Source organism: Rhinopithecus bieti, unplaced genomic scaffold, assembly GCF_001698545.2.
Source record: "Rhinopithecus bieti isolate Rb0 unplaced genomic scaffold, ASM169854v2 scaffold_18353, whole genome shotgun sequence".
NCBI lineage: Eukaryota > Metazoa > Chordata > Mammalia > Primates > Cercopithecidae > Rhinopithecus > Rhinopithecus bieti.
This window is the reverse complement of record NW_016809465.1, coordinates 1,249,785-1,263,228: the sequence shown is the minus strand read 5'-3', so window position 1 is coordinate 1,263,228 and position 13,444 is coordinate 1,249,785. Positions and strand designations below refer to the sequence as shown.

Sequence of the window (13,444 nt, the reverse complement as noted above, 5' to 3'; positions counted from 1 at the left end):
ATTATCATTGATGAAAACGCTCCTTCGCAAAGTGTTTAGAAACAATTATCAGAATTTTTGTTGTGTGTGTGGTGTTTTTTTAGATTTCTTATGGACCAAGAATATGTTCTTAATAAATAAAAAATTGTTATATATATAACTAATATTAATACAATATACATAGAAATTATAAACATATAATCAAGTATCATATATATAATATAAAATATATATGTATACACACACATATATATACGTATACACACACATACACATCTTCACATGGAAAATTCTCAGGCTTTATAAAAATTTATTATATGTAGAATTTTAAACGCAGGAAAGGGCTCAACTGAAGTCACCGAGTATCTGAATTTACAAATGTATTTCTTAAGAACAAAATTTCAATAGACTGAAAGAATTTTGTGGTGCAAGGATAAGTCAGAACATAGTTAAACGTCTGCTGCCATCTTGTGGCTAATTTTACTTACGAATTTCTTCCATGTTATTTATATTTCAGTTCTAGTATTATTAGCTATCATGTGGCTAGTAATTCAACAGATATATTATAAGAAAAAATTTCTGTTAATGTTACATTTCAGTATTAGGGTTATAAGTTTGGAAATGACTCTATAAGCTATCTAGTCTGACATTCTGATAAGAGCAGGAGTAATTTCTCCAATAAGGAATTACTACAGGTAAAGAAAACCATTTATATACGGATACCTAGAAAAAATGGATGGATACCTACAAAACAAATCTTACAATGAGCAGTTTTGAAAGATTTATAACAAAAGTGGTCTCCATCATTTTTCTAGCTAGCATTCTATTGTATGTTCTAGCATTGTATTTCCCCCTGAATCTTTTGTGCAACAATTTTTTATTTATAAGAACATATTCTTGGTGCATAGAAATCTAAAAAAACACACACACACGAAGTCTAATAATTGTTCTAAACACTTTGGAAGGAGGTTTTCATCAATGAATACTTACTTTATAAACCACATTATACCTTAATGTCTTCCAAGGTTTCACACTTAACTGTGATTACATGTTTCATTCCCACAGAAACAGCCAATGCAATCTCAGTTACAGTACTATTGTACTGAAAAGGGTCATCTATTGTATCAGCACATTCCTTTCAATCTATGTCATTTGTGCAAAGAGTAATAGGTCTATATCTGTCTATCACATGTCTCTCTCATATATAAAGAAGAAGCCAAATTATCTTTTAGGGACCTAGATTTCATCCAGGGATACCTGATTTCAGGCAAGTCATTTAACTTCAATATTTTGATTCTCTCATCTATTTTCAATCTGTATAGTATAATGATAATTACATATTTATGATAGCATTTGATTTTAAGAGGTTCACGTGAGAAAAATAGATTGGCAACATGTTATTAGCTATCTATTGCTTTCAATAAGACTTTTTTTTTGGCCAGACACGGTGGCTCACGCCTGTAATCCCAGCACTTTGGGAGGCCAAGGTGGGCAGACTGCCTGAGCTCAGGAGTTCAAGACCAGCCTGGGCAACACAGTGAAACCCCATCTCTACTAAAATACAAAAAATTAGCAGGGCGTGGAGGCGTGCACCTGTAGTCCCAGCTACTCAGAAGGCTAAGGCAGGAGAATCACTTGAATCCAGGAGGCAGAGGGTGCAGTGAGCCGAGATCATGCCACTACACACTCCAGCCTAAGCAAGAGTGAGACTGTCTCCAAAAAACAAACAAACAAAAATCAAAATAGTCTTTAATTTTTAGCCATGTCTAAGAGTACCAATGAAAAATCACAGGGTACATTACAAGAAGTCCCAAAATCTTCACCGAATCAGAGCCACAGGAGCTGTGACACTATGAAGGCCTACCTTATGTAAGTCAAAAACTCAAACAATGTTTTCTGTACCTACACTACATAAAATATTTTCTTTTTTTTTTTGGAGACGGAGTCTCGTTCTGTCGCCCAGGCTGGAGTGCAGTGGCCGGATCTCAGCTCAATGCAAGCTCCGCCTCTCGGGTTTACGCCATTCTCCTGCCTCAGTCTCCCGAGTAGCTGGGACTACAGGCGCCCGCCACCTCGCCCGGCTAGTTTTTTGTATTTTTTAGTAGAGACGGGGTTTCACCGTGTTAACCAGGATGGTCTCGATCTCCTGACCTCGTGATCTGCCCGTCTCGGCCTCCCAAAGTGCTGGGATTACAGGCTTGAGCCACCGCGCCCGGCCTATAAAATATTTTCTAAAACAACTTATTAAGTCAGTGTTTTTAATATACACAAAACTAAAACTCTCCATTCATAATAAATAAGTCATTAAAAATGTACATGTTTAGTCTGAGTGCACTGTCATGAAATTGAAACTTTCATTATAATACTGTTTTAAGAACTTACAGCATCTGCTTTACAAATGGTGTTGGCTACATGTCGACACAGCATCTTTAGCCAGTTTTCTTTTGGAAGTTCATCTGATGTCATCTGGAAACTGAGTAGCACATTTGCCTGCTCTGTTGGTGGCCTCACAAGCAAGGCAAAAGCATTATGGCAATCTAGGGTTCCAGAATAACCATAAACATTAAGTGTCACTCCTTGGAAAATGACAGATATATGCAAGTTTAGTTCCCTCAGAGCAATGAAATTCCAATGAAATGAACTATCTCTTCTCCACTTTCCTCGTCCTCTCTATTTTTAATAAGACAAAGAACATCACCATATTAAGTTGAAGTACTAAAAAGACAATATAGTATACCATGTAAGGAACTAATGATAATGATAAGTTAATGACATTAATTAAACAGTATTTTCCACATCATTTAATATTTTCTATAAAAATATTAAAAGTGTTACAAAAGGTGCACGACCAAGATGCTAAAATACAACCTATTTTAAACAAAGTCTGCCATAATTAAAATCCAAAAGTGAAGATTTATAGAGTCAGCCTTCCACATCTGTGGGTCTGCATCTGTGGATTCAATCAACTGCTGACCGAAAATAGTGGAAAAAATAGTAGAAAATAGATTGTATCTGTATTAAACATGTACAGACTTTTTATTCTTGTCATCATTCCCTAAAGAATATAGTATAACAACTGTTTACTCAGCATTTACATTAGGTACTATAAGTAACCTAGAAATGACTTACAGTATATGGGAAGATGTGTATAGGTTACATGCAAACACTATGCAATTTTACATCCAGGACTTGAGCATCCCAGATTTTGGTAACCAAGGTAGGTACAGGAACTATCCCCCATGGATACCAAGGGACAACTATATTATGTAATCTTTAATAAATCCAGAATTTGTCAACTAAGTGAAAAGAGCAGTAAGTTGCTGTTCAAGTTTTCTTTAAGAATCATTTCTTGGCTGGGCGCAGTGGTTCATGCCTGTAATCCCAGCACTTTGTGAGGCCGAAGTGGGCGGATCACTTGAGGTCAGGAGTTTAAGACCAGCCTGGCCAACATGGTGAAACCCCGTCTCTACTAAAATTACAAAAAAATTAGCCAGGCATGACGACACACGCCTGTAATCCCAGCTATTCAGGAGGCTGAGGCAGGAGAATCCTGGCAGGGGCTGCAGTGAACCAAGTTCACGCCACTGCACTCCAGCTTGGGTGACAGAGTAAGACTTCATCTCAAAAAACAAACAAACAAAAAACCCCCACAAAAAAACAAAGAAAGAATCATTTCTTATAAAGAAAAAAAAAAAAAGAATAATTTCTCATGAAACGAAACCTTTCATTATTAGAGGAATCAGTAATGGAAAGAGCTAAACATTATAAAACCATATGCCTAACATCCAAAATATGGCCATGCACATACACCACTGGGTGTCAATTAAATAGATGACACTGTTGTAGGTAGTTATAAATTTTCAGCAATTTCAGGCCTTCACAGAACCTGCTCTGTAACACTACCAAAGTTTAGAGTAAACCATTCCTTAATACACATATGACTCCCTATCAAGTGTACCAGTTACTCTGGGTTTATTTATTGCACTCACATCTATTCCTGATTCGTACCTTAAACCTAGCCCTAAAAATGCAGCTGTTGGCAACAGTGAAAGTGTTAAGATAGGGGGTACAGGTAATAGATTGGTTATTCTGTATTCTGAAGGAAACAAAAAAATAAATTTTGGTGTGGGAATAGGCTAGGCTAGGGTGCTATTTTAATACATAGCCATTTAAAAGCTCTTTGACCTTTAACAGATGAGAGTATCCTATAAGTTGAGATAGTACTTTCATTTGAGAAAATAAAAAGTCAGTTCTGTTCCTAGAGATGGATTTGGGATAGAGGTGCAAGAACAATTACTTTAGCAGTCTGACCAACTATATTGAAAGATAATTTACCAATTAAAAAAAGCCAAAATGGAATAAATCAAACCTACAATGAATATAAACTACTTTTATATAACCAAGAATGTATCCAACCAGCATACCTTCTGTCTCTCTTATGTCCAATACCTTCTTAATCTGAGAAAGGGGCATTAGGTGAATATGCTTAAGAGAAGCTGGGGGTCGGGTTTGGCCATGAGGACTCCTAAAAGTGCCAATAACCTTGTGCCGTTTTCTTGCTATCTGATTATAGAAAATAAAAAAGTATCAGTCAATAAAATGAAGAAAAATAAGGACCAAATACTTAAAAAATAAAATAGCACTAATCACATAAATCTATTATAACTCATTTAGTGATTATTCATTACAAAGTTGTTATAAGCAGAGTTACTATGTAACAAAAGTCAGACATGTAATTGTACAGCAGAAATGCTCATGTTTATATAAGAGGAGTTCAAACATCAGGAAAACAGGCCAAGGGATATTTTGCAAAAGGTCCCAGAGGTATGAAAAAACTAGAAGCATGTTGAGAAGAGATAGAATCAAAGAATGACAGAATCTTAAATAAAAGTCCTAGAATTCAGGAGAAGAGGAATAGTTGGCTAAGCAAAACAATTAAGTGATTTTAAGCTTAATTTTTAAAAAGGAAAAACAATAAGTGTTAATTTGATGACAAATGCTAGTACATCAGAGTTAAAAAAAAAAAAACCTTAAAGTACAGATAAAACATTTAAAAGTTAAATATATCCTTAAATCCAAAATTAGTTGCAGTATAACATAATCTGTCATTAAGAAAAAATAGATGTTATCCATTTTGAATGTTTCTAACACTTATTAAATACAATGATGGTTACAGGTTTTTATCAGGTTAAGAATGTACCATAATTTCCATTCCCAATTCACTAGAGTTTTATTTTTCCTAAACAAACAAGCTAAAGAACAACAGTTTATTTAAGATTATGTTTTTATTTTATTTTTATTTATTATGAACTCTGAAGTCCAAATTTAATGTTATAAATAAAGCAGTTTTTGTTGAAGTGATTCTAAGACAGGGAGGCTACAAGAGATAGAACAAAAAAATCAACAGATTCAAGAAGGTAGGGAAAATGAGAAGCCAGGGACTTGAGAGCTACAGAAGATGACCAATACCAGAAAGTAAAGTGAATGGCAAGTTAATGAACCAATTACAGAAGACTTCAAGGAATTTGGAGGGGATATAAGATCAAAAATTTAAAGTAAGTCATAGCTCTTAGGAATAAGGGATGAAAACCAGAATGGATCAGCAAAGAAATAAAGATAACCTAACCTATTAGATGAATAGAGCAAGCTGACTTAGGAACTCCAACAGGAAAAACCTATAAAAGCTTTAATAGAAGCAAACAACGTATAGAGAAACTATATACAGTAAAACCCCATGATGATGCAAATCCAGATAAAATATAATTGAAAATTGATTCCACCGAGCATCTGTTCTCAACCAGGGCAGGCTAAAGTCCTTTTTATGAGGGAAACAGGTATTTGAGAATTATCTGCCTCATGATTATTTTGACTTTCTCACTTCAGGAGATAGTCAATTGTGTATAGTAGTTTGACTGTCTTTACTTTTGTGCTTTTTGTAACATAATTGACCAAAAAAAAGTATTTTTCATTTAGCCTCATAACGACAAAACTCTGCATTTAACATAAGTGAATTTTTGGTGAGATTTTATTGTACTTGTAACTGTTCTGCACATGAACTGTTCTTTAAGATTCCCTTGTATTTTATAGTATAAATAATAATGTATGTGATATATAAGAAGGCAACACTTTGATAGAAGTAGGAAAGGACAAAAGGAAAGCATATAAGACTTTAAAGAAAAAGGAGGCAGGGGCAGTAACTCATGCCTGTAATCCCAATGGTAATCTCAACACTTTGGGAGGCTGAGGTAGGTAAATTGTTTGAGTCCGGGATTTCGAGACCAGCCTAGGCAACATGGCAAAACCAGTCTCTACTAAAACTAATTAGACTGGTGTGGTGGTGGTGTCTATAGTCCCAGCTACTTGGGATGTTGGGATAAGAAAATCACCAGAGCCCAGGAAGTCAAGGCTGCAGTCAGCTGTGATCTTGCCACTGCACTCCAAGCTGGGCAATGACAGTAAGACTCTGTCTAAAAAAAAGAGAGAGAGAGGAAAAAAAAAAAAAAAAAGAAAAGAAAGGAGAGGAGAGGAGAGAAAAGAAAAAGGAAACTCTTTAATCATTTTGATGAAGGTAACAGAAAGTTTCCAGTGACAGAAAAGTCAGGAGTCTCCTTATTAATGTCTGTTTAATCAAAATGAACATTTTCTCTTCTGAGATGAAGGGAAACCACACTTCTTTTATCCCTCACTACTGTTGTTTAAAATACGTATTAGAGGGATGAACAAGTTAAAACACACACACATAATTCAATTTCCTTGCAGGGGTAATACAAAAAGAAAATCTACCTTGAATAAGTCAGAATTTTAGAATTAGATTCATTATACCCCATCTGATCCCCTCATTCACTCTAAAACCTGCTGATTTAAGAAGAATCGAGGAATCATAAAGAATTCATAATAGTAAATTATCAAGCTCTCTCTCTCTTCAACAAAATACAATCGCATCATTATTGAAAAAAAAATTCGTAAATTTCAAAAAACTCAGAATTATTTCTATAAATGCTTTGAATAAGTAAAACATAGAAAACAAGAAGCTTATCAGATCTCTTGCACCTAAGCATTTATTGCATGCGAAATAAATTTTCATTTTTAACTTAGATTTGAAGTAATGAAAGTTTATACTTCTTAAAATATTAGACCTTCTTCTAAAGGCATTTTATTAACAGTATTAAATCATCAATTGTCCTCAATTTTTAAAAAAATGATTATTTGAGTTTACTTTAAAATTCTACATTATACTTCAATTAAAGCTTGGTTTTAAATATTCAGGGAAGTTACAAAAATCGGCAGTGTTATTATACTATATGAAGTGTATCTTTACCTCTAGGCAATCACTGAAGAGGAAGAGAGTCACTTGTTCTCCTCTGTCACAGGGGTGCTCACCTAGAGAAATAGTTTCAACCCGTTGTATTAAGCTTCGGTGAGAAGATAAAAGATTAGCCTGTATAGGTTGAAAATATTAACAAAAGAGATCACTTGGTATCAAGTAATTTTTAAGAAGTTGTAATTTAAAAGAAAGTAGTGCCAAGATATTATTTATATTGAAACCACAGAAACCTCATTAACAAGAAGGAAAAAATAAAGTAATTATTGCTAAGAATACTTACTGGACATCCATCTACTTCATAAACAACATCAAAATTTGCTTTTGAGCTTCTGTTTTCTCTTATCCTCATTAATATGCCTGAAAAGTGATTTTAAAACTGTTAAAATAGAACATGAAAACTGCAACAAACACAACTTATGTCACAAGTTGTGTTTGATGTGAATGTCTTAATTTTGGTAAGTGAATCAGTTAAAATATTCCTTAAAAGTATCCCATTACATTAAAAAAGTTTCCATGCCTATGGAGCCCAGGATGAGGAAAACAAACAAACAAACAACTTCCAGCCAGGTGCGGTGGCTTGCACCCATAATCCCAGCCCTTTGGGAGGCCAAGAGGAGTGGATCACTGAGGTCAGGAGTTCGAGACCAGCCTGACCAACATGGTGAAACTCTGTCTCTACTAAAAAATATAAAAATTAGCTGGGTATGGTGGCAGGCACCTATAATCCCAGCTACTCGGCGGCTGAGGCAGGACAATCACTTGAACCCAGGAGGCGGAGGTTGCAGTGAGTCAAGATCGTACCATTCCACTCCAGCCTAGGCAACAAGAGTGAAACTCCATCTCAAAAAAAAAACAAAAACCAAAAAACTTCCACAGACTCCTTCAGAAAGGTATGTTTTACTATTATTCCTTTCTATATTCTTTACTATACAGCCTATGCACTTTATAAAACACATTAAACCTGTACAAAATTAAGACTAATAAAATTTTGAAGTTCTCAGTATAAGTTCAAATAAGGTTTTATGGAAGTCTTCCCACGTCATAGGCTAATCATTTCACTGAAACAAAAACTAAGGCTACTGCTCCAGACAAGATAGAACAGGGAATGAACTTACTTTTCTGCCTGAAACAACTAAAAAAATCAGTCAAAATATAAAGAAACAAGGGTTCTCAAGACACTTAACATCCATTTCTGTGAAACAGAAACAAGACAAGCCCTACAACTGTCCTGGCTTATAGCCTAGAGAAAGCAAAGAAAGCACAGATAGTGCCTAGCTATATCCCTAAGAGAAAGAAACAAATGTGGGTGTCCAGTGTGATCAGATGCCTAGTTTGAAGGGCAAATTACTGGAAAACTGCTGCACAGAGAGAACTCCCTCTGTTTTCGGAAGGCTTCCTTGTGTACACAGTTCTCAACATGATCACTGCATGTGTGTAAGAAAACTATCCGAGGTTAGGGAAGACATGTTTAAAAATTAGAGGTAACAGTGCTCAGTGCTCATATGGCATGGAATGGTGACATCAATCAGAGTGGAAAACTTCAAGATTAATGTGACATCAGGGTAGAGTACTAAGAAAGGTCTTTCCTCAATAGTGGGGAAAATTAACCCTAGACTAAATACTGTTCTGATTCTGCCTAACAAAGTTTAAGAGCAAAACATGAAAATCAAACTGTTTGCAAGCTACTTAACTACATGCCAGAAGAAACTAAAAAACATTTTTAAGAATATAAAAACATCTAGCTCTCAGAAAAGTAAAACTGATAATGTCTAGAATCCAATAAAATAATACCAGGTATGCACAAACAGGAAAATAAGACTAATGAGAAAAAAAACACCTGAAACAGAGATGAGTGAATTAGTAAACAATTTAAAGTTATTATACTCATGTCATAAATTCAGAAAACTGCAAGGAGGATTGAACATTTTAAGCAAAACATGAAAGATATTTTAAAAGATCTTATTTATTGACCAAATAAAAGTATCATTTTTCATTAGCCTCGTAACAACAAAATTCTGCATTTAACACAAGTGAATTTTTGGTGAGATTTGATTGTATCTGTAACTGTTCTGCACATGAACTGTTCTTCAAGATTTTCTTGCAATTCATATGTACGTGATATATAAGGTGGCAACACTTTGGCAGAAGTAGGAAAGTACAAAAGGAAAGCATGTAAGACTTAAAAGAAAAAGGAAGCAGTGGTCATCACTTCTGATGACCCAAATCAGTCATATAGAGATGGAAGCTACAATGTTTTAGATGAAAAGTACACTGGATGAGAATAACAGCAAATTAAACACTACAAAAGAAAAGCTTAGTAAAACTGAAGATAGCAATAATGTCAAAGTCAAAAATAAAATATAAATTTCTAATTTTACTTTTTATCGGGGAAGCAAGAATTATACTTCAGGGCATACATACTGACCAGATGGTCTTCAAATAATCAAGTCTGTTCTAATAATAAAGAGAAGGTTGGGAGTTTTATTAGAAAGAGAAATGTGATTATGTATTGGTTTTAAAGAAAGTTCACTGACACTAGTAAAGTTTTGGGGAACTGGCAAGCTGAGTGTTGAATGACAGTAGTGAGTAAAACTAGTCACAGAGTCATGGCAGGTTGCTTCTGCAACTATTAGGTAAAACTGAGAGTAGGATTATAGCAGGCCATTTTAAGCCGCTGGGCTTGTGGAAAATTTAATTATTAGAACAGGTGCCATGCGCCCGGAGTGTTTTTCCCCTCTGTCTCTCAACTCTGATTTAATTGGGTATAACAAGAATGATCCAATTTTGTATAATCAATGCTCACATTTCCCCCTTTGATCAAGATCATTCTCTGAAAGCAAAGCTAATCAATCATCTTGAAGTTAGGCTTAATTGTCCCTCAGGGCCTGGACAAACCTGTCCCAGTTGTCTCTATCCCACATTGTGGGGAAGATATAGAGGGTCTATGTCAGGGAGCTGGGCCACATTTGAGTATCAAAAAGGACAGAAGGGAAAATTTTCTCAGGGCAGGTTTGCCTGAAGTCTAGCACTGAGCTCCATCTTGTTAGTTCCATAGGTATTAGCAGCCATCTCAAAGTGTTAAGCTAACATTAACCTGTTGGGAGAGTTGGCTTTACAAAGATTAGACAAGTAATAAAAACAAGGCTTAAAAATCATAACAAAAAATAATTAATATAATAAATTTAGTTTGTACAATCATTTTGAAACAGAACACAAGCCTGATGGCAACTAACTAAACAAATCAAAAGACCGTTGTGGGTACTGGATAAGACTAATTGTTGCCATTGAGTAGTATTTTAGAACTGGGTTGAATTAAAGCAAAGAATGCCAACTCTACAGAAGGGACCACCAGTACATTTTGAACAAACAGTTGTGTTATAGATATTGCTAAAGTTACTTAGTGGAATAAAAGGATTTCTTAGGGCAGGTTTTGTCAAGTTACTTATAGCAGTTACTGATTGTGAAATTTAATTACAGTATTATTTTGTCAAGCCAAAAAGACAGGCATCAAGAGGGGTAGGAGTGTCATCATATGAAGTCTTGCTCCATTGTCTTGGGAAAGGCTGTCTACAGCATTAAAAAAATGTCAACTTCTTGTCCTGGTTTGCAGTTTGAATGTCTCTGATTAAAGCATAAGATATTTTGGTGAACTTTTTATGTGGCCCATACATCAGGCACAAGACTTGTTTCTTAAAATTTATCTAGTTTCCATTGATAGGGCTTTAGAAACAGTACAGTTCCCATTTTTAGCAATATTATGGAAGACAATTGGATTGGAGAAACCCGGAAGAATTTAGGATCTAGTCTATAGGTAGATAACAAGAACTCAAAAACAACCAACAGAGTGACAATCTAAAAGGTATATTACAGCTTTTTATTAGAAATATAACTTTTTTTCTACAGTGATCACATATAAATCTCAGATTTTTAAAACCTCTTGAGGCTAGGATACCAAACCAAGGCAGACTTTATATTTTACTTACAGTCTTAAGGTTCCTGGGTCTGCCAAGAAGTGACAGTTTTTAATTTACTCACTGTAAGGCTAGGAACCTTTGAAGGCAGGCATTTTATGCATATTGTCAAATATGACATTTCAGTCAAAGCCTTGGTAATATAACCTATGTTTTCAATTGTTTCCTAGTATAAAGAGAGAGCAGATTTCTATTAGACTTAGGTAAATAACTATATTGCTAAAAGAATGCTCAGAAAGTTTTCAAATTGTGGAGGAATCAAATAGAAAAAAATGTTCTATCTATATTTATAAAAGCATACTTTATCAAACTGTTGTAAATTATAGATAGCTTGAGAGAGAAGATTTTAAGTCTGGAAAACAAAACATTTGCATAAAGAACCAAAGTCATTAAAACATTATCTTCATCAGTTATTCAATCTTATGTAATTCATTTTGTTCTGCTTGATCTCGTTTCATGAATCCAACAATTTTTTAAATTAGAGTTTTGGAAATTTTTATCAAGTCCATTGATCTTAAAGTTATCAGAAACTTGACTTAAGGGCACTTGTTAGATAGAATCATTTTCATGATTATCAGTGTTTTTAGAGAAGAATTCAAAACCGTAACTAGATGATGAAAACTTAGAATAGCCATAGTCTAATAAGCTGATGAGACATCAAACCTAACTGATAAATGTGTGTGTGTTCTGAGTGCTCCACCAACTAGCCATTCCCATCACCTCTCTCTCCTCTTGCTTCTCCATTCCCTGAGATACAACAATATTGAAAGTAATAACCAACCCTACAATGTCCTCTAACTATTTAAGTGAAAGGAGGAGTCACACATTTCTCACTTCAAATCAAAAGCTAGAAATGGTTGAGTTTAGTAAGAGGCAAGATGAAAACAGAGATAGTCCTAAAGCTAAGCCTCTTGCACCAAACAGCCAAACTGTGAATGCAAAAGAAAAGTTCTTGAAGAAAAATGAAAAATGTTACTCCAGTGACACGAATAATAAGTAAAACAACCTTATTACTGATATGGAGAATGTTTGAGTGGTCCAGACAGAAGACCAGACCAGCCTTAACAATCCAGAACAAGCCCCTATCTAATTCAGAACAAGTTTTTAACTCTCTTCAATTCTGCAAAAGCTGTGGGAGGTAAGAAAGTTGCAGAAGAAAAGTTTGAAGTTAGCAGAGTTGGTTCATGGAAGTTTAAGAAGCTATTTCTGTAACATAAAAGTACAAGGTGAAGCAGCAAGTGCTAATGGAGAAGCTACAGCAAGTTATCCAGAAAATCTAGCTAAGATAATTGAAGAAGGTGGCTATACTAAACAACAGATTTTCAGTGTAGACAAAACAGCCTTCCAGTAGAAGGTGCTTTCTAGGACTTTCACAGCTAGAGAGAAGTCAATGCCTGGTTTCAGAGCTTCACAGGACAGGCTGACTCTTTTGTTAGGGGCTAATGCAGCTGGTGACTGACTATGTTGAAGCCAATGATCATTGACCATTCTGAAAATACTAGGGCCCTATGAATTATGCTAAATTGACTGTCTGTGCTCTATAAATGAAACAACAAAGCATGGATGACAGCACATCACCATGGTTTACTAAATTGTCTTTTCTTTCTTTTTGAGACAAGAGTCTTGTTCTGTCATCCAGGCTGGAGTGCAGTGGCACAATCGGTTCACCGCAAAATCCAGCTACTGGATTCAAGCAATTCTCGTACGTCAGCCACTGAGTAGCTGGGATTACAGGCGTGCATCATCACACCCAGCTAATTTTTGTACTTTTAGTACAGACGGCGTTTTGCCATGTTGGTTAGGCTGGTCTAAAACTCCTGGCCTCAAATGATCTGCCCACCTTGGCCTCCTAAAGTGCTAGGATTACTGGCATGAGCCACTGCACCCTGCCCTACTAAATCTTTTAAGCCCACTCTTGAGACCTACTGCTCAGAAATAAATATTCCTTTCAAAAGATTACTGCTTATTGACAATATACCTAGTCATCCAAGAGCTCTGATGGAGATGTACAAGGAGATTTTGTTTTCATGCCTGTCAACTCAACATCCAATTCTGCAGCCCATGAATCAAGGAGTAATTTCAATTTTCAAGTCTTAAGAAACACATTTCATAAGGCTAAAGCCACAGATAGAACAGATCCATCAGAAGAGTCACAAGAATCACTAAGTCA

At 35.3% G+C, this 13,444-nt stretch overlaps 1 protein-coding gene across 1 annotated transcript in view; it reads right to left on the bottom strand.

Annotated features, from left to right (window-relative positions):
- Positions 1–13,444, bottom strand: part of ECT2 (epithelial cell transforming 2) — a 67,200-nt gene that overhangs the window by 12,362 nt on the left and 41,394 nt on the right. Inside the window, 5 exon segments of the mRNA XM_017889482.1 lie at positions 2,362–2,516; positions 4,404–4,542; positions 7,298–7,417; positions 7,584–7,635; positions 7,637–7,660. Coding sequence (XP_017744971.1) covers positions 2,362–2,516; positions 4,404–4,542; positions 7,298–7,417; positions 7,584–7,635; positions 7,637–7,660 — 490 coding nt within the window.